Below are 21,120 nucleotides of genomic sequence, written 5' to 3'. Positions count from 1 at the left end.
GGAAACTCGAGTGAAAACGATAGTCCTTGACTTGTGAATTTGAAGGCATAAGCAACTCAACACTGCTTTGATAATGCAACTCCGAAAAAGGGATTCCTCATATATATTGTTCTTGTATTTTGGTGATATTAAATTAATAAACATTGAAACAAAAGAGTTAAACTGATTTTAAGGTCGGTCATTACCATTTTTGAAAATTGTTTTCCGTGCTTGACAGACAATTGTAGCTAACATGTACTTGAATGACAAGACCTCAATATTCAGTTTTAGCTATGGCGTTGTCAGTTTATTTTACATTTATGAGCTTGACTGTCCGTTTGGTATCTTTCATCCCTCTTTTAAATAACAACTAAACATATATCATCTGACGTTGATTGCAAAGACACAAAAGTTACTTTACAATTCAAAATAAAATCATTGAACTATTTTTTGTTGATACATGTTACTTGTCAATAAATTAGTGTTGATAGGAACATAGTCAAATGACTTTCGGTGATATTGGAAAAGTGAAACATTTTTGCAAAGCATTTAAAGGCCTTTTATAGTTAATAACATTTGAACTATACTGTTGACTGGGTATATCAATCATTCGAAAGTGTGCTAAAGAGTTTGCATTTGCACAAAGGTAAAAGAAATATCAAGTTTATTTGTCCATTTGTGTATAAACTGACACTTTCTTGTTTCAAACTCATGTTTCTAGACACACACATATAGACAATAATTTCATATTCCTTTGTGTTTATAAGTTTTGCTATTTTGAGACATGATTTCACAAAATTATATTTATAGTGTTTGGAATTCCTTGCTAAGCTATAAATAATACCTGTCGTTTATAATTGTTTGTCTAGTGTAAAATCAATACTGAAATATAGTTATTTAGTTTATAGGTATTTTTCAACAGCATGAAATTCTTTCCGTTGTGTGGCTGCTTTTCTTTTGCTCTCTATCTTATAATCAACAATTAATAAAAGGAAAAAAAAGTTATCCCCTTTTGCCACAGTTTTGAAAAAAACTTGCCAAGTGACACGTTTTCTTACAAATGTTGACATTGTCTTCTTTCCGGAAAGTTAACCACCTCTTGATCTCATGAACCTATTCGAATAATAGATAGAATAAAAGTTGCAGGACTACATATTAAAATGAGTAAGACAATAATGCATAGTTCTACTTTTTTCCGACTTATGTGACGAAATAGAACTAAAGTTGCATATAATAGCAATAATTTATTTCTATGTTCCGTTTTAACGTTGTGTCGTTGTACTCCTCTTATATTTAAATGAGTCTCCCTCAGTTTTAGTTTGTTACCCCGATTTTGTTTTTTGTCCATGGATTTATGAGTTTTGAACAGCGGTATACTACTGTTCACATAATTTATGAAGTTCATTTGATTCCAGAGTTCGGTATTTAAATTGATTGTCCCTCCTTGAGGATTAATTATTAACCCAATGACTAGAAAGGTTACCTTATTTTGCATATAAAGCTATTACAAGTGAGAGTTTATGCACACTTGTTTTATTCTAACTTTCTGGTTCTGCAATGTTCTGTCGAATAGTTTTTTTATTTCAATATTTTAATACAATATTTTTTATTGATAATCATGTATTGCGGTTATCATTCATACGTGTTAAACATGTTAAATGCAAAGCGATTTTAAACATGATCAATCTGAAATTGATCTGAATCAACATTTAACTTCAAGGACACTTTATCTATCAATATTCAATTGATAATACTAATTTTGATAGGGGCAATAAAAAAAATAAAAACTTGATTTCTTTATTTTTTTTATTTTTGTTTTGCTTTCCTTTGAATATATCACTGAGCTATATATACTGCTGAAAAATAAGAATAATGATCCCCATTTATTTGTTGTGAACCATAGCTTTTCACAGAAACAATATCTCCCTTTTCAAGTTCTAGCACGGGATTTGCAGTTTCTGATGCGCCATGGAGCCTTGGACCATACAAGCTCAAGATATTACGTTCATTTTTAGTAATGTAACAAATCATTTGATCTCCACCTTGTGACATGATTGTCGCAGATATTTGATATATTCCTTTCTTTGTTGCTGTAAATATTCCTGTCTTGGGATTGTATCCCCCACCACGGTTCAAAATTACTGTGTCAAATATAATTGCAGCACCATTAGTGAGACTTATAGGACTTTTTAGTGTAGCTGTGAAAGCAGGTCTGTCTTCATCATCACTGACACCTATAAATAATTAAAATTGTTGTTAATTTTGAAATATGGAATAAAGTTTTAGATAAAAAAAAAAACAATAAGAAAGGAAGCTTTAATTTCCAAAAACACCAATATTTTCGTACGTCAAACCTATCGTTTCTGTTCAGATACATTGTTATATTATTTAACAATTTGAAAATAAATGTAATAATAAAAAAACACAAAAGAATGGTATATTTTTCAATCATACAATCATGTATATAAATAAAGATCACATCAAACATCAATGATCAAAGACCTAAACAAATTTAGAGATAGGCTTCACAAAATAATCATAAAAATACCCAAAACATGCACGATTGATAGTAGAAAATTTTACCTTTATCTGTATTTCAACAAAACAAGTTTTATTTCCGGATGTCACCCATGCACTTTTGCCAAAAAACGGAAAACAATTCCAGAGTTAATTGTGATAATTCCGTTGGACCTTGTTTTTATTTCAAATCACTGTAGCTACTGTACATGAAGAAGCAGTGGACATGGATAAAACCTCATAATGCTGGTCGGGAAAGGGGAGGAAGAGGTAAAAAATCGGATTCAAAGGTGGAAATGGGGATGATGGGTAATACCAATCTATGTATTCTGATAACATGCTATTTAATAAGTTTGGGTCGAGGGAGAGTAAAGGAAAGGGAAGAGGGTAGCATAGATAAGGAACTGCCTGTCCATGTACTGTTAATGTGATAGATAAAAAGTTATCTGCAATAGTATGCATGCATATTAGGATTAAAGTAAACCTTAATGTCTTTGAAGGTCCTTCTTATGATTTCATGATCTTAGCGTGGATTTTTAATTTTAGACGCTTTTATATATTTCGGAGTTAAGTATGTCGTCCATCACTGGATTAGTATATTTGTTTTTATGCACCGCTGAAGCACGCCTTTAGGTGCAGGAATTCCCCGCTGCATTTAAAAAACATTGGTGGCCTTGGCTGTTGTCTGTTCTTCAGTCGAGTTGTTGTCTGTTTGACACATTCCTCATTTCCATTCGCAATTTGATCGCATGCAGAATTATTTTAAATACAAGTATGTGAAATATGCACTATTTACCAAATGTTTGAGGTCCACATCTGAAGGGAATCATCATTTCCCGTAAGTTGTCAACTATCTTCCTTTCTGAAAATGAGTGATAACCACACTTGACGTATGTTGAAGATACAATATTATACAACCCTCCACATCATATTGTGACGTGGGACATGCCGGTGGGTGTTATACCATTGTTTTAAGATTTTGCCATATTCAAATGTTGAATTTCCGTATATTTTAATGTTCTGTATATAACAATTTGTTTAGTAAAGACAATAGTGTATATATCATTGTCCTTAGTATAGATAGCAATCTTCCTATGACATACATTCCACATGCTTTCCCCTTTCAGCATTGCATTTTGTTAAAAAAAATTAGAAACCATCCCATCCCTTTGTATATTCCTTTTTTTAGCATTATAAAGATAAGAACATGTGATGTAATTGCCAATAAAACAACTCTTCATTAGGTTTAAAATATTGTCGTATCGCAACTTCTTGACAAAAACCCAAAACAGAAAGCAAACTTTTGAAAGGAGGCGTACTTAAAAGAGGTGGGTAAAATCCCAGAGGGACAGTCAAATTCATAGAACAAAATAACTGACAAAGCCATGGCTAAAAATGATATAGACAAAGAGCCATATGAAAGTAAACCAGACACAAATTGAAAAAAAAAAAACTGAACAACAAGAACCCCACCACAAACTGGGGGTGATCTCAGGTGCTCCTGAAAGGGTAAGCAGACCAGTAAATCTAACGTTGCCAACCAACGGAAAGAGTAAAATACACTGTCTCAAATGTGTCTTGCATGTTTTTATGACCTAGTAAATACATTTACCGAAGACAATTGTGGGTAAAACCTTGAACTAAGATTTGAATTGACCAGAAACTTTCACTCTAGCTTACGGTGGGTATATTCGGGATCTTAACTTACAAACATAATGTTTACAAAACGACAATGAAAAAAATATTATAAATAAAGTATGCTTTTTTAGCCAGGATAATTTCATCTAAACTACTTTTTTTTAATAAGCGTGCTAAGTCTTGGCATTTGGTTGTACGTAATAAATGATATGACCCTTGAATTGATTGAATTTAATAATTAGTTCGATTTGGAAAAACAATCTTTGGTAATCAGATGTTGTAAATATGAAAAAATCAACCATCGGCTCAAACAATCGATACATGTACTTCATATGTGATAAGTTTGTAGTTTTTCATTTTATTGTACAATGATGTACACTAATCAATTTATACACATTTTTTATAACAATGTCATTTATTGCATAACAGTTCATTTGTTGATAAAATTTGCGTATCAGTTTCTTGGGGTCATGCTGTGTCAAGTTCTTCTCAATTTAACTTATCACAAAAAATTTCGGACATCAATATAGTCATATGCTTATTACTAACGGCCGCACAATGAAATGTGTCTGTTTATATTTCACCTAGCTCATCGATGTATCTTAATCAAGCACGATCATACACAAACAATGTCAGCAAAGGGTGTTATTTTAAAACTTCAAAAACAATTTAATGACTAAAAGACTATCTCAAAAGACTATCGAAATCCATCTTTGCTCAAACCTGCTAAATGGATTTTGTTTTTCATTTTTTTTAAATTTATAAAGAAGAATTTTCGATAATAATGCTATTAACAAAAATGGTCCGAGTACACAGTTATTTCGTAGTGCATTTCTTTTAGACAATAAATGAAAATAAAAAAAATCCCACCTGCGCTTTCTCAATAATATTTTTACAGTGTGTTGTACTACTTTTGGGACAAATTATATCAAAATTATAGAAAACTTCATCAGCTCTGACTCAAAATATGGACAATTTTATGTTAAGGGGGTCTTGAAATCTTTTGACAGCTTCCGAATTTTTTACCTTTTTCAGCTGGACCTAATCACTACTTTACTTAAATATTTATGTCCCAAATTTTTTTACAGTGTCATTTCATCCCCAAACTTGCTATATGAGGCATAAAACATGAAGAAATAAATTTGGAAGGGGTATAACAAAACTTGACAAGTAACACACTGTACACACTAAGGACTATATTGGTGGACAACGAAAATCAAAGGACGATAACTGTGTACTCGGACCTAATAGGATAGAAAAAGTTGCCAAATCTTAATAAAACTTGGTATGACAAAAGCTTAATATATTATAAAACTGCTAACAAAGTTTGATAACAATTGGATATATATTATAGATACTATGATTAATTCTATATTCAACTTTGCGTGTTAAATTTTGATGTTAAAATTGATAAATTTCAACTAACAACATTTGGGGCTTTTAAAATTAAAATATTGCAAAACAATACTTTTAAAATGCCTTAATATACAAAATATCATGTATTTAAAGCAATAGAGTACTCATTTGATATATCAGACTTAGCATAATTTTTCAAAAGTCAAATTTATATGAGCCTGTGCCTAAAAATGCAGGTTTTCCAATGAAGGGGGGCCTTATATGAAGATGTAATATTTTCCAGCAATTTTAAATTTGTGAAGCTTTTTGATTATAAATAATCCTTACATATGTATTTAATGTACTTTAAATGGAAAGAAAACTTACAAATAACATATCATATTAGTTTAAATGGGTCTTAGGTCAAATAAGACTAAAAATAATTTAGGGTCAATTTAGGCCGTCGCACATATTTACATTTAAAAATGCACATTGAAGCTATAGGAAATAAAAATTTGTGTCTTTTCTATCATCTCTATACTCATGTGACATGATACAATAAATCTGAGCACAAAAAGGCTTTTACATTCAACTTTTTTAGCAGACAATATGGTCTGATACAAAGATTTTTCACTTTTTAGTGAAAAACTTGCATGCAATTTTAGTCTCAACAGGCTTATATGTGAACCACATGGTATCCTACAGAAGTAAAGAAAGATATTATGTGAAATGTAATAGGTACAAAAGACATTGTTTAGTGTTTTTTATAAAAATTTAGTAAGTCTTTATTATGGACTTCCAACTTTTATGTGCCATGCTCCTCACATTTAACTTGATCCAAACAGGGCGTTAGACGAGGGTCATTTATACAACACTTTTTGCTCATATTGTCTGAGATAATCTTCTTTTCTGTAGATTCAGGGTTCACAAATGAGTAATTCAACTGGATTAAAGCACAGAAACACAAAAATTGACACATGAAAACATGTCAGATAGAAAGTCGGAATGCCACTTATGCATCAAAATTGAAAAAGCTATGAAATGCTTATTTTGACCATATAATGCCAAAAATGGTAATTTTTGCAGAAATTCTATCAAATAAAAGTAAAAATCCTTTAGTGTTATGCTATTTGACAAAGTGACACCATCAAATCATTCAGGGAAGTTTCCAAAGTACAAATTCTATATTTCCTGATTTCACCTCTTAGGTCCGAGTACACAGTTATTTCGTAGTGCATTTCTTTTAGACAATAAATGAAAATAAAAAAAATCCCACCTGCGCTTTCTAAATAATATTCTTACAGTGTGTTGTACTACTTTTGGGACAAATTATATCAAAAGTATAGAAAACTTCATCAGCTCTAACTCAAAATATGGACAATTTTATGTTAAGGGGGTCTTGAAATCTTTTGACAGCTTCCGAAGTGCTAATTTTTTACCTTTTTCAGCTGGACCTAATCACTACTTTACTTAAATATTTATGACCCAAATTTTTTTACAGTGTCATTTCATCCCCCAACTTGCTATATGAGGCATAAAACATGAAGAAATAAATTTGGAAGGGGTATAACAAAAATTGACAAGTCACAGACTGTCCACACTAAGGACTATATTCGTGGACAACGAAAATCAAAGGACGATAACTGTGTACTCGGACCAAATGCTGTAAATTCGGAAATTTTTGTGATTTTATTTTTACTGCAAAAATAGAGATTGGTATCCTGAATTTTGTATGCAACATTTTCTAAAATTGTAATAAAAGTCATTATTTGTTTTTTCATTGTTAGATAATAAATGCACGTGTATTTTTGTTATTTATGTTCCGCGTGACTTTCACTATAACATGTTTAAGGTGTGCATATTGTCGATTTTATTTAAACGGTAACTAGTTCTACTTTTAATAAAATCAAAATTAACATTTTCAAGATAAATGGATAAGATTGCTCGATTTTGCTGTAAATATGAAAACTTACTTAGCGTAGTGCATGATTCAGCTTTCACTTCATCATGCAGTATCAGAGTCAACACCATGCAGATACTATATATAGATACTTGTAACTTCAACATCTTGTTTACATACAGTTGTGTCATAGGAAATGTGAAGTGAAACGGTGTAAAATGTTTAAAAGGGTTCCTTACACATCGGGTCATAATGACGATATTGCGTGTTTTTGCAGAATAAACATATGTTACACAATTTAAAAAAAATCTATTTATTGTTTCATGGAAAATGAAATGAAAGATAAAATAAAAATAATATATTTTTTTCACATTTTATTTTTTGACCAGCATTTTATCCCTGTCAAAAGTCAAGAGCGTCTGTTCTTTGTTAGTCCTGTATGATTTTAGTTCGTTTACACGATTTCGAGTTAGTATGACGTCGATTTTTTCTGAATTATTACACATTTTTTGTTTAGTGGGCCGCTTACGGATGCAGGATTTTCTTGCTGTGTTTAAGAACCATTGATGGCCTTTTTGCTGTTTTCTTCTTATTTGTCGGGTTGTCTAATTGAAACATTCCCCATTTCATTTTTTTAGTTTATTCTTTAAATGGTTGTATATTTTCTCGGAAACTACTGAGGTTCGACTTTTTTCAAATAATCGTTCATCGATATGTTGTTATTACGTTTCTCATAGCCCTGGTAACTTTCGTTCATCGAATTCAGTTCTTAGATGCATTTGGCGCGCCTTTGTGACTGAGACATCTGGTTTGACTAATTTTAAAAAGTTTAGAAATATTTGTTTCCTTTATTTTTTTTGCTGGTTTATTTTGTGAATTGTTGCTATTATATCAAACGTATTTAATTGTTTCTTCAACTTAAACTATGTGTGCCATCCCTCCCCTCTTCATCTGTCACTTGATAATAACTCGGTATCATAGTACAATGATTCATAGAAAGTTTATATACTGTAAAAATTGCTCAACTGCACAAGTCCAAGTATTTATTTTAAACAACAGACAGCCTGAATAGGGTTAAAAACGAGGCACTAATAAAAGTCATCCAGCAGTGATGGTCTTCTAGGAATATTTAAAAAGGACAAAAAATGTTGTTATGTGTTTTATGCCATATCAAAGTCATTAGTTATTTATTTTCGATTACAGGTATGAACGCTTGCCTTATTCGTTTGCATATATATGTTTGCGGCAATAAGTGAAATTAGGCATTAAGCTTAAATCATAGACATTAAGTTATTGCCTGAAATTTTTAGGCATAAATCATGTGTTAAGCTTATTAACTGAAATCTGATGATGATTATTCAACCTATTGCCGAACATGATTTTAGGCAATAAATGAAGTTTAGAATGTATGTATATTTAGTGATTTATTCTTGGTATAAAGTAGTTTCTTAATTATATTCTTAGTATTAATATGCATTCATCTGACAGGTCTTAAAATTTAGCCATTATATTATGTGATTTTTTTGTGCTAGTGAAATTGTTTACACTTCATTAGTCAAACTGGTTTGACCTGGTCAAAAGTAGCTAAAATTAAGATAGGATATTTTGGCTCACACCATTTTATTAGATAGGTAAATTGTCTTTGTTAAAAATTTTGTTCAAAAAACCCAGGCCCTCTTGTCTTTTTCACATCTTTATCTGGATTATTTGCAAATGTAAAAGTAAATTATGATGACGATAATTCAGGAAGAGGATATGATTATGGATAAATGATAAATTCAAACCCTGTATAGGTATCATTCAAAACATTAAATTGCCAGGCACCTCCCCATCTTTTTAACAAATCCGTTTGCACCTGAGGAAAATCAGATGCGGATCAATGTCACAAAGACAGTTGAAAATCACCATTTACAACACGAAGTCATTTTGTAACTCACAAAAAAACAATTGCAAATAACTAATTAATTTTTCTATCACATGAATGATTTCATTAATATTTTTATGGAAATAATCAAACTGCCTGCATACGAATTTCATCTGTTTAGTTTTCAAGTTCAGGTCAATGATATGGGCAATGCTGTTGTAGCTTCAAGATTTGGACAACTCATAGGAATATTGTTTCTTTTTATTTTAAAAATATGTTGATATTTTTTTTGATAATACACCATAGTATCATATTTTGTCTTCAAATACATTTTTTTTTTTATACGAACTTCATTTGTAATGTTATTCATGATTGTCTTTTATTATAATGGTGTACACTCCTTATAATCGATAGTTTTCACCATGTTACAATTATTTCAGATTAAGTAATTAATTTATCATTCTTTTCTTTTGATTTACAAAATAACAAATCAGTGACATGACGCTCGAATAAAAAAAAAGTTAAAAAGGCCAAATAAAGAATGGAGCATGGTGATTGCTGTTTTTTTTATGATTTATACACTTCGTATAAAATTCATTCATTTTGATCAGTTAATTTTCAATATTTTATTTTTATCATCTATTTTTAATATTTTGAAATATGTTTTTTTAACTAACGCGTCATCTTTTTAATATATGTGTTTGAATACTTGTGTCTTATTTGATACGCACTTTATTTGAAATGTACTAAATAAACTAATCCAAGATACCTGAATTGAAATTTTGTATTATCGCTAACATGCGTTTCGTCTACAAAGAACAAATCACTGACGCTCGAATAAAAAAAAGTTAAAAAGGCCAAATAAGGCATGGAGTTGAAGAGCATGATGGTTGTTGTTTATTATGATTTATACACGTTCTTATTTTCGATAGTGTTCCCAATCTCAACCCATGCATGTTCAAATCCTATTATGTTGATAAGTTAACGTGTAGTATTTTTTTGAATTCAATTTCCAGATATCTACTCATTCATGTAACAATTTTGTTATATTATTTGTTATCTTTTCATTATTTTGGTTTTATTATCCAACTTCAATATTTGAAATACCTATTTTTACTAATATGCCATTATCATACTTGATATAGAAATATTTGTGTCTTAATTGATACGCATTTTCCTTTAACTATGTTTAAATTAAATTTACGTCCATATTGTTGTTTACTATATATTTTTTAGTAAGTGTATACACTTTTGAAATTAGATAGTATTTTTTACTCCACCAGGTATTTTGATATTTTGAAATATAGATTTTAATTGAATCGTCTGTTTGGAAATACTTATGTTTTTTTAATACGCACTATATTTTAAATGTACGTCAATATCATTGCTTACTTTAAAATGTATACTTCCTCTATTGGATAGTATTCCCTATCTCTACTGGACCATGTAAAATTCATATCGTGTTATTTAATACATTCATACTTTTTTCTGCTATCTTATTTCAATATTTTTTTTATATAGTTTCATTTTCATTGGAAAAAAGGCTGTATCTAATCAGACTTTTATCAGTTATTGTTAACTCGTTTTGTTGAAAATGATTAATTTTGACAGTTTTTATGGATTTTTTTAAATTCCCATAGGAGTTCCAATTCTTTTGTTATAACATTTTCAACGAACACGTGGTCGTATCTCATTTCGGGTGTTTAAGTACTAGTGCCCTTTATTTGATACGCATTTTATTTTAAGTATTCTTCCTACAATAGTTGTTTACAATTTATATTTAACGATCGTTTACTACACTTGAATCTATACACAAACCATGGAGTGTTGTGATCCAGATCCTATACGAATTAAAGGGAATTTCATATAAACTATTAGATGTCTGATACAAAAAGTTGGACAAATATCAGATAAAATAGATAATGAAAATGGCTAATGACTCAAAGAGACAATAACCCATCATTAGAGTAAAATGACAAGTCAAAAGCCATCAATCGGTATTGAACACAGCAAGAGTATACCGCACCCGGAAGCGGCATTTTGAGTATACAAATACTTTTATTAAATATTTATTATACTTTTATTATATATTTAAGAATATATATTCGAAAACAATCTACTCATCATTTTATGGTACATTAGCGTTTTATGATTTATGTGACATTTAAACTCTATTCATATTTAGTTGCTAATTAAATAAGTACTGTGCCTCAGTTATGTGGGTGGTTCTCGGTTGGTATTTGTTTGTCTTTTCTTTAATATTTACAAGATATTCTAATACTTATGTATTGAAAAAATGAATTTGATAAACGACGATTTATGTTAGGATTTTAAACCTTAAACACAAAACACGAAATGATATATAGTGTTTTTGCTTTATCGTTGAGGATCGGTGACCAAAAAATCTGTTGGAAATATCATCCTGTTACTTCTATGTGTCGCTATATTTTAGATGCTTTATACATTTGTATGCACATAACTTATGAACAGGCAAATGTACATGTGGGTAACATAAAACAACATAAAGGAGACTCCAGGGTATAAAAATTTCAAACACAAGTATAAGATAAAGTTCATTTATAGAAAAATATAGCGAAATCCTATACTAAGAAAAAAAACGATTTAGACCCGCGAACCCCTTAAAGGACCAAAAGGTTATAAATGTACATCATAGTGTTGAGTTAAGATGGTTTATAAAAAAGCCTGCTCTACATTTCACATATCTTCACTAATTATAAGATTAAGTAAAATAGTTGGTGCAATTTTGCTGATACAAATTACTTTATAGGAACGAATATATTATATGTTGCTGAAGAAAAACACTCAAAAGAGAACACTGACGTGATTTTAAGGCAAACTGACAACGTCATGGTAACACGAAACACGACGACAAAATGAAAAAACAAACGTTTCCTAAACACAACATAGCCAACACCACACTAATCAAAATAACCCGTCCAAAACCGCGGGTGAGTTCATGTCGCACAGAAAGGTACCTGCTTCACTATAGAGCATGTTCAAATTCTATTTTGCGTTCGTTCAATATTATTCAAGGAAAAGTAATGATAGGTGGTAAATGGTACAAATTAAATAAGAATCTCAAATTGCTACATGTAACCTATATTATACTATATATATGTTTTTTTTTATTATAGAGCCAACAAGTCGAGTAGTGAAGACTGGTTACCTTACTATTTATGAACGTATGTTAGATAAGAAGAACATTTACAAACCGTTAAACATTGTCATTGAATTTTCATATTCTGACTAAATATCATACAAAGGGCTTTCATTTTAACTGTCCTCGACTGTTCGAAAATTAGTTAGAATTGAGAAAATCAACAAGTGTACACGTGAAGTGACATAAAAACACTGCATAATGACGTCATATACCTCAAAAAAAAATTTCTTTCCTGAAAGTAGATATGTTGAACAAAAAATATAGGTCATTCACCTGGTAACATAAAGGCTTTGAAAAATATAGTACATTAAGGATAATATGAGTCTTCAAAACACTATACTTATTTCCTTGGAGATTAATGTCTAGTGAATTAAATAAACACTTGTCAATTGACACGCAAATCAAGTCATACTGAGAAAATAATTGGTCGAACATTTAACCTCATTTATTTGGCTTAATTTTAAGTAGATCAAATAGTTATCAAAGGTACCAGGATTATAATTTATAATGCCAGACGCGCGTTTGGACAATTTTTGGAATTTTGGATCTCAATGCACTTCAACTTCGTACTTCATTTGGCTTTTTATAACTTTTTTAGATTCGACCGTCACTGATGAGTCTTTTGCAGACGAAACGCGCGTCTGGCGTATTGATAAAAATTAGTCCTGGTATCTATGATGAGTTTAGTCTACAAAAGACTCATCAGTGACGCTCATTTCAAAATATTCATAAAGCCAAACAATTACTAAGTTGAAGAACATTGAGGATCCAAAATTGCAAAAAGTTGTGCCAAATACATTAAAGGTAATCTATGCCTGGGATAAGAAAATCCTTAGTTTTTTTAATAAAACAAAGTTTTGTAAACAGGAAATTTATAAAAATTACCACGTTATTGATATTCATGTCACCACCGAAGTGTTGAATACTGGGCTGGTGATGCCCTCGAGGAAGACACGTCCACCAGCAGTGGCATGGACTCAGTGTTGTAAATAATTATCAAAGGTACCAGGATTATAATTTAGTACGCCAGACGCGCGTTTCGTATACATAAGAAATATCAGGGAAGCTCATATCAAAATATTTATAAAGCCAAACCAGTACAAAGTTGAAGAGCATTGAGGATCCAAAATTCCAAAATGTTGTGTCAAATACATCTAAGGTAATCTATGCCTGGGATAAGAAAATCCTCATTGTTTTGAAAAATACAAAGTTTTGTAAACAGGAAATTGACCCATTATTGATATTCATGTCAACTCCGAAGTGTTGACTACTGGGCTGGTGATGCCCTCGGGGACGAAAATTCCACCAGCAGTCTAAAAACGTAACTGTAAACTATGAATTTAACCGATACATGACGATAACAAAATAGTAAGATGAAACCAAGGAGCAATTAAAACACATTTTACCAAAAGGGACAACATTACAAGTTTAAGTTCATAATAAACTCATCATAGATATAAGTCTTAGATGAGATCCAGATTTACGTTTTGGCAACTAAAGACTCGTCAGTGACGCTCAAATCAATTAATCTAACCAGTACAAAGAAACAAAACATTTAACACAAAACCTCACAAAAAAATAGGGATGAGCTCATCGAAAAGGTCAGTAGTGTTTGCTCCACTTTTACATCCATGTACATACATTTTAATTAATATCAATAAATTTGACTCAATTATACACTTTCAAAGTAACTGCGATGGATCATAGTTTTGTTTTAAATTGGTTCTTGTATAAAAAAAATTAAGGTTCCGGTGTTGTTTTGGGACGATCTTGTGCATGATTGTCTGTTTAAAATCTACCGAATAACTTCTTGTTTATCCTGTGTCCTGACATTTGTTTTTCACTTTAATTTCAGATATTGTTATTTAAATTATTATGATGTTGTTTATCTGTTAACCTTCTCGCAGCATCTGAAATCAACCCCCCTATAATTTGTTCATCCCATGTTCTTGAGTCATATAGGGTATTTCTTAAATCTCTATTTATGCATCTCATCATTTTAACAGCGTCACTTCGAGCGATCCCTTTTTTAATTCTTTACTGTAAGAGGGTTAAATAATTAGAAAAGCATAACCAAAAAAGCAAACATATACATAATATATTTCGAATTATTGAAATGAACACAAAATGTAATGCTTTTTTATTTTGTTTTATGCATCTTCAATAATAATTACAAGTTCAGTAACTGACGAAATATATATTGGGATACAACCTTTGCATATCAAAATTTCATATGCAAAGGTTGTTTCACAATATATTAAAAACATGGCGTAGACATATTAAAGAAAGCATTTTCAATTCGTTACTGTAGACGCTCGTCTATTATATATGTTTTGGTATTATACAGGAGGATTTTTCGTCAACGGATGGAAAGACCGTTATTTTAAACTGTATGCCGACAGCAGTCTTTTATGGTACCATGGAAACGACGATGGGCACCACAAGGGTGGTATAAGGCTTAAGGTAATCTTCTCATACTAATGTACTATTGTATGAATATATTTTTTTTCCAATTATGGAGCACCACATACAGTTGTGTATATGTATTCAAACTTATCACACAATTGTAAAACTTATTTAAACTCATCAATTTAGATTCTGAAAAGACACTTTTGTAGAGAATCAACAAAAGGGATAAATTTTAGTTAGTTATAAGAAGATGTGGTAAGAAAGCCAATGCGACAACTCTCCATCGAAGTCCTAATATGTAAAATTTTACTATTTTATTATCATTTATGAACCACATCGACAAACGAAAAACACTGATCAACAGGTTTCTAAAATCTAAATATATGTACGTATAAATTTAAAATCATATTTTTTTACAAATTATTATTTAAAATATAACAAATTGATTTCTTTCAAGTAAGGTTAATATACTATTACTATCCAAGACTGACAGCCTATCATTAGCGGTATCGCCCTTCTACTGAGAATTTATAATCTCTTTCTACATTTGTAGCAAGTCAAAAAATTAGAATGGAACTCGAGAATATCGTGATAATACCAAATCGCATCTGATATCCGATAAATATGTCTGAGTGAGGTTTCCCTATAACTGCGATGATGAATCATTAATTTTTGAATTATTTTTTAAAATCGGTATTTTGGGGGATTTCTTAAAAAAAACTATTTGACTATATGACATTTTTTTCAGATGGTAGCAAATTTCATTGCAGTTGGACCAATGTGTCTTCATACAGTTGGTTTCACAAAGCTTCCAAAAGGCAGACATGTCATACATTTGATGGGTGTTCCTGATATCTTCAAAAAGGGAACTAAAAGAAGAAACCTTAAAATGAACTGGATTTTATTCCCAACGTATGAAGGGGACATGCAGTATGTAATTACAACACTTATCATACAGTTGGGATCAGTTGTAAACCCTCTTAAAATCTGTGTTAGAAGACATCCTCGAACTATCTGTCACTATGACTACAAATATTAGTTTATAACTAAAAATGTTTACTAGAGAAACTTTATTATATTAGATTAACACCAAAATGCATTTATGTAGTACTACGTGATTTACGTGGAAATTAATGATATCAATGTTTATGCTGAATATGCGCATTTTGACATGTCTCTTCAGTGCTATTCGAGCTAACTTATTTGAAATTTATTGACTAAAAAGAACAAAATAGTATTACCAGAAACATTGCATGAGTGCTATATATTCCGTAATTTAAAATAATTTCTAACAGTGTATATTTTTTATTTTTTATTTTACAATTTTTTATTTATATTATAAAGCAAACACTGAATCTCCCTTTTTATGCATCGACAAAATTGTGATGTTCCCAATTGATTCCCTTATGATCTAATTGACGTCAAAAAGATATATCAACACATAGCATTTTGAGACATACACCTGTTTTAAATTTGGCACGTTTGAGAAAGGTGCAACTCGAACAGTTTTAGCAGAAAAAAACGGACATATTTTGGGGAAGTGAAATTGGACACGTTTTGTGGAATGGAATCGGGCACGTGTGGATATTTGTGACAGGTTTCGGACACTTGAAAGGAGTCGACTAGTTTTTGGAGTATTGCATTATAAACAGGTACTATATTGCACAGCATTATATACTATTTATGTTTATTCATTATATTTTTCAGAGCATGGCTTGAGGCTATTAAACCAACGGTAGGTACAATAACAAGCCCATTTGAAATGTGCAGCGAATGGCTGTGCCACTAGCACTTAACTTTTACTTTATATCTTTTCAAAATTAATCTTTTTATAATATAAGTTTTATTATTGACTAATTGAGATGATTAAATCTTTTTATGATAAGATGACAAAATGAGCGGTCTAAAAAAAATATGTAGTAAAGTAACTGTTGACGTTTTTCTTGTTTTGTTCACATTTAATTTAAGTTTCGTCACATTAGAGGAAATACATCTATGATGAGTTTTTTCATATGATATGTAGTATGAAAGTTGCCCTTTCACCATGAAATTTGAACTTGAATTGTTGTAGCTGCCTTCTCCTCCTTCAAGACCAGAGAATATTCACCATACAAGCAATGGCAAGCAGAATAGACCAGAGAATACTCACCATTCAAGCAATGGCAAACAGGATAGATCCGAGAATACTCACCATTCAAGCTATGGCAAGCAGGTTAGACCAGAGAATACTCACCATTTAAGTAATGGTAGTCAGGATAGACCAGAGAATACTCACCATTTAAGCAATGGCAAGCAGGATGAACCAGAGAATACTCACCATTCAAGCAATGGCAAGCAGGTTAGACCAGAGAAAACTCACTATTCAAGCAATTGTAAGCAGGATATACCAGAGAATGCTCAACATTCAAGCAATGGTAATCAGTTTACACCAGCGAATGCTTCTTAATCAAGCAATGGTGACCAGGTTAACTTATACCCAACAGTTAATGTAGTACGATGTAAGTCTGAATAACCTAATACGTTACATTGAACTAAAAATAAAAGTATTAAAAAAATTGAAAGACCGTTCTCGTTATAAAAAAATCATGTATAGAAAAATTACATGACACATCCACAAGACAATGAAAAGTACACAATGAACATGTTGGAGCTAATATATTCTAAGTTAGTAGGAGACTGCATGTATTCGTTCTCTTATAGCAAACCATCTATTGACTTACAGACATTATCTTTTAAAATGTTTATAATGACGACAAACGATTTAGTCGATTTTGACTATCAGATTGATGTGACTTGTGGTGAAATTACCGCCCTTGGAATAAAAATACATGTTAAACCATTTTACTTCGTATAATGCCTCTTCTTCAAAACCCATCTGTAATATTTGTCCGTTTTCTGATCTTTGATCGGGTTTTTATCTTCTGGTTAAATTCCCCATTACCCTTCTCTGTTCTAATTCTGACTGTGTTAGCATAGGTAATGTGTATTATTACAATTTACAGACCAAGTGTGTGCGTTTTGTTTTGTCTTACTGATTTTTTTTGTGAAGTTCGAGTTTTAATTTTTTATGAGAAACACTTCTATTTCCGATTGTTTATCTTTTTCCATACAACAAATGCATAATGTGTATTTTTTATTCATTTCGGCCATCTTGTTACAATACAACATTGTTTGCACAGTATTGAATAAATGCAACAGTTGAATATAGGTGTTCAAAAGTCATACATCGACTGCAAAACAAAAAAAACATCCGGGTTACAAACGTATTGAAAGCGTATTTAACCTTTCACTTGACTTTCCAGATAGTTACGTTAAACGATTGGTGCAGGCATGGAACATTATCCTATATCATAAACACTTTTTTTTTAAATCTGTAAATATTTTACGTAAATGTTCTCGGAAATGATCTTCAACTAAATGCAATAAAATATTTACACTGAGGTTAATTTGACAATGTATTTGCTCTCCCATTGGAGTAATTGTAATGCACACAACGTTTTTTTTTCAGTTTTAAATTTATTTATATTAATTTCAGACCAACCTGAATGTCAACATATAAACACTAGAGACGAAAGAACATATTCAGGCATTCAAAGGGGTAAGGCAATATGTAACAAATAAAATGATGTGAGATGTCTTTTCAATAGCAAATAATAATTGAAAGAGAAACAAAAGGTTTGTTCATTTTATTCATGACTTTAATCTGTTTTATAATTTTGATACCTCAATGATCTTCGACTTTGTATTGTATTTTGCATGTTTTACTGTTTTTCGATTAAAAAAAAATTGTAATCCTAACCGGTAAACTTTAATGTTTAAATCCTAGAACATAATACATTTCACACCTTCGTTACTTCCATTACGATGTATTGCTCTAGAAATGTTATGTACCATACACATGCCGTGTTCAATATCAAGGTATTTTGAGGCGTGAGTGAAAGAGTTTCTGAGCAATAAAAGTATATGGTACATATCTAATGATTTGTTGTGCAGAAAGGCACCAAGAATATAAAAAAGAATAAGGTGGTATGATTGCCAATGAGACATCTATCCACGAAAGACCAAATTGACACAAACATTAACAACTATAGCTATATATATATATGTCAACGTACGTCCTTCAACAATGAGCAAATCACATACCGCATAGATAGCTATAAAAGGCCCCGATAAGACAATTTAAAACAATTCAAACGAGAAAACTAACGGCCTTATTTTTATTTATTTTTTAAATGAGCGAAAAACAAATATGTAACACATAAACAAACGACAACCACTGAATTACAGGCTCCTGACTTGGGACAGGCACATACATCAATAATGTGGCGGGGTTAAACATGTAAGCGGGATCCCAACCCTTCCCCTAACCTGGGACAGTGGTATAACAGTACAGCATAAGAAACGAACTATAAAAATCAGTTGCAAAAGGAGTATATTTAGTTAAAGTGTTGCTGAAAACTATAAATATCAATACCAGATGGTAAAACAGAAAGATTCGAAAGAAATTTCTATTGAAAGACAAGGGTATTGTCATTCTCTCACAATGCACAAAACATCGGGTATTTATTGAATTAATGCATCAATAGAAACTGAAGTATATCTACTTTATCAAAATAAAGTACTTACATGTGTACAGCCTTTGCATATGATGCTGTTTCATTATGTTCTTTAGGTGTTATCCTTGGAGGACCGCTAGGTTGTGGTATTGATGGTTATGGGCCAGGTATTGGATGGAGTTGGGGATGGGGATGGGGACCAAATCCCTACGGTGGATACTGGGGAAGTTGGAATGACGTTAGTGGCTTTGGGAGTGTAAACATCGATAGTATTGTCGGCGATTTGTGTCAAAAAAACAACAATTACGGCTATGATATAAATCATATTGGGGATTTTGAAAGAGGAAACTTTAGTAACGGTACCAGTGATGGCTGTGGTGATGATAATTGCTGTGACGATGAATACTGTTGTGATCATAGTTGTCAAGAGAGTTGCTGTGAAGTTGGTTGCTGTGGAGAAGATTGCGGTAAACATGGTTGCTTTGGAACTGGTTGCTGTAAAAATGGCAATGGAGACGGCCGTCCTGGTGATGACGGTGCGGATGGTGGAGCATGCGGCGGAGATTGTGGTGGTTGTGGAGGTTGTGGTGGTTGTGGAGGTTGTGGAGGTTAATATTTTGTAGTAAGACAACATCATTTTAACTTCAAGGTTTTTTTCCTAAAAACAAATTTGTTATCCCCAATTTGATTGAAAAATATTTCTGTTTAAATAGATGACCCAAAATATTCTGAATCTAGATTTTTCCAATACGTATAAGTGTTAAATTTTGAAGAACAATCCATTATTTCTAACTGGGACATAAACCATAACCCCCATTCTTTTTGCTCCCTCAACATCTGGGTTTTTTTTTATTATATGATGATGTGATATTTCATAATTGTGAAACATTTCAATAGGGAAAAAAATGGAGTTGAAATATAAACTTTATGTATTTCATGCACTTTGTTTATACTTGTGAAATGAATTTTAACAGTAAATATTATGCACGATCAATGTATTCTTTCCCCATTATACTACGTTTTCTATTTCTGTCTGATCTAGTTGTTCTGTTATCAGTTACAAATAAATTGAATAAAATTCTGCTGCACATCAATATCAAAGCGAATGACTAATTCACTGTTAGCGACTGAGTGATCCAAAAACTCATGTGATTTGTGTTATAAATAAATACGGGTCCTCCTTAGTGTACATGTTTGTTATTAAAAATATCAGATTTTTTTTTATTTGTGATGGAATGTTATGTTATATTGTCTTATTTTTGTATATGTTAATTCCAAATACATATTTTTTATTTCAATGTAATTTTCCATGCATAATTTACATATTTTTTTAACATTTTATTATTTTTTTGTACAAACAATTCATTAATTGTTCATATCATAGGAAATGTAAGATACTCTTTATACAATTGTAATGTGTATTTTCGTCAAAACGTACTTAAAGTCATGTGTTACTTTATAACTGTTATCAAAGGTACCAGGATTATAATTAAGTATTCCAGACGCGCGTTTCGTCTACATAAGACTCATCAGTGGCGCCAATATCAAAATATTTATATAACCAATTAAGTACAAAGTTGAAGAGCATTGAGGATCCAAAATTTCAAAAAAGTTGTGCTAAATACGGCTAAGATAATCTATGCATGGGATAAGAAAATCCTTAGTTTTTCGAAATATTTAAAGTTTTGTTAACAGAAAATTTATGAAAATGACCACAATATTGATATTCATGTCAACACCG

The 21,120-nt window shown here is 31.1% G+C and overlaps 3 protein-coding genes across 3 annotated transcripts; 2 read left to right on the top strand and 1 right to left on the bottom strand.

The window, feature by feature from the left end:
• Positions 1 to 1,808: 1,808 nt before the first annotated feature.
• LOC134689634 (collagen alpha-2(VIII) chain-like) lies at positions 1,809 to 7,537 on the bottom strand. Its single transcript, XM_063549600.1, has 3 exons — positions 7,443 to 7,537; positions 3,293 to 3,358; positions 1,809 to 2,213 (listed from the first exon to the last, which is right to left on the bottom strand). Exons 1-3 carry the CDS (start codon positions 7,534 to 7,536, stop codon positions 1,816 to 1,818), a joined length of 558 nt encoding a protein of 185 aa, XP_063405670.1. The 5' UTR covers position 7,537; the 3' UTR covers positions 1,809 to 1,815.
• Positions 7,538 to 12,372: 4,835 nt separating this feature from the next.
• Positions 12,373 to 20,002, top strand: LOC134690946 (uncharacterized). The gene is made up of 7 exons (XM_063551123.1): positions 12,373 to 12,436; positions 14,762 to 14,877; positions 15,572 to 15,753; positions 16,531 to 16,558; positions 16,895 to 17,321; positions 18,359 to 18,421; positions 19,496 to 20,002. The coding sequence occupies exons 3-5, from the start codon at positions 15,572 to 15,574 to the stop codon at positions 17,267 to 17,269; spliced, it is 585 nt and encodes a 194-aa protein (XP_063407193.1). The 5' UTR covers positions 12,373 to 12,436; positions 14,762 to 14,877; the 3' UTR covers positions 17,270 to 17,321; positions 18,359 to 18,421; positions 19,496 to 20,002.
• Positions 19,450 to 19,992, top strand: LOC134689910 (loricrin-like). The gene has a single exon (XM_063549875.1). The coding sequence runs from the start codon at positions 19,450 to 19,452 to the stop codon at positions 19,990 to 19,992; it is 543 nt and encodes a 180-aa protein (XP_063405945.1).
• Positions 20,003 to 21,120: the final 1,118 nt, after the last annotated feature.

Source organism: Mytilus trossulus, chromosome 11, assembly GCF_036588685.1.
Source record: "Mytilus trossulus isolate FHL-02 chromosome 11, PNRI_Mtr1.1.1.hap1, whole genome shotgun sequence".
Classification (NCBI taxonomy): Eukaryota; Metazoa; Mollusca; class Bivalvia; order Mytilida; family Mytilidae; genus Mytilus; species Mytilus trossulus.
The sequence above is the reverse complement of the archived record's forward strand: the minus strand, read 5'-3'. Positions and strand labels throughout refer to the sequence as shown.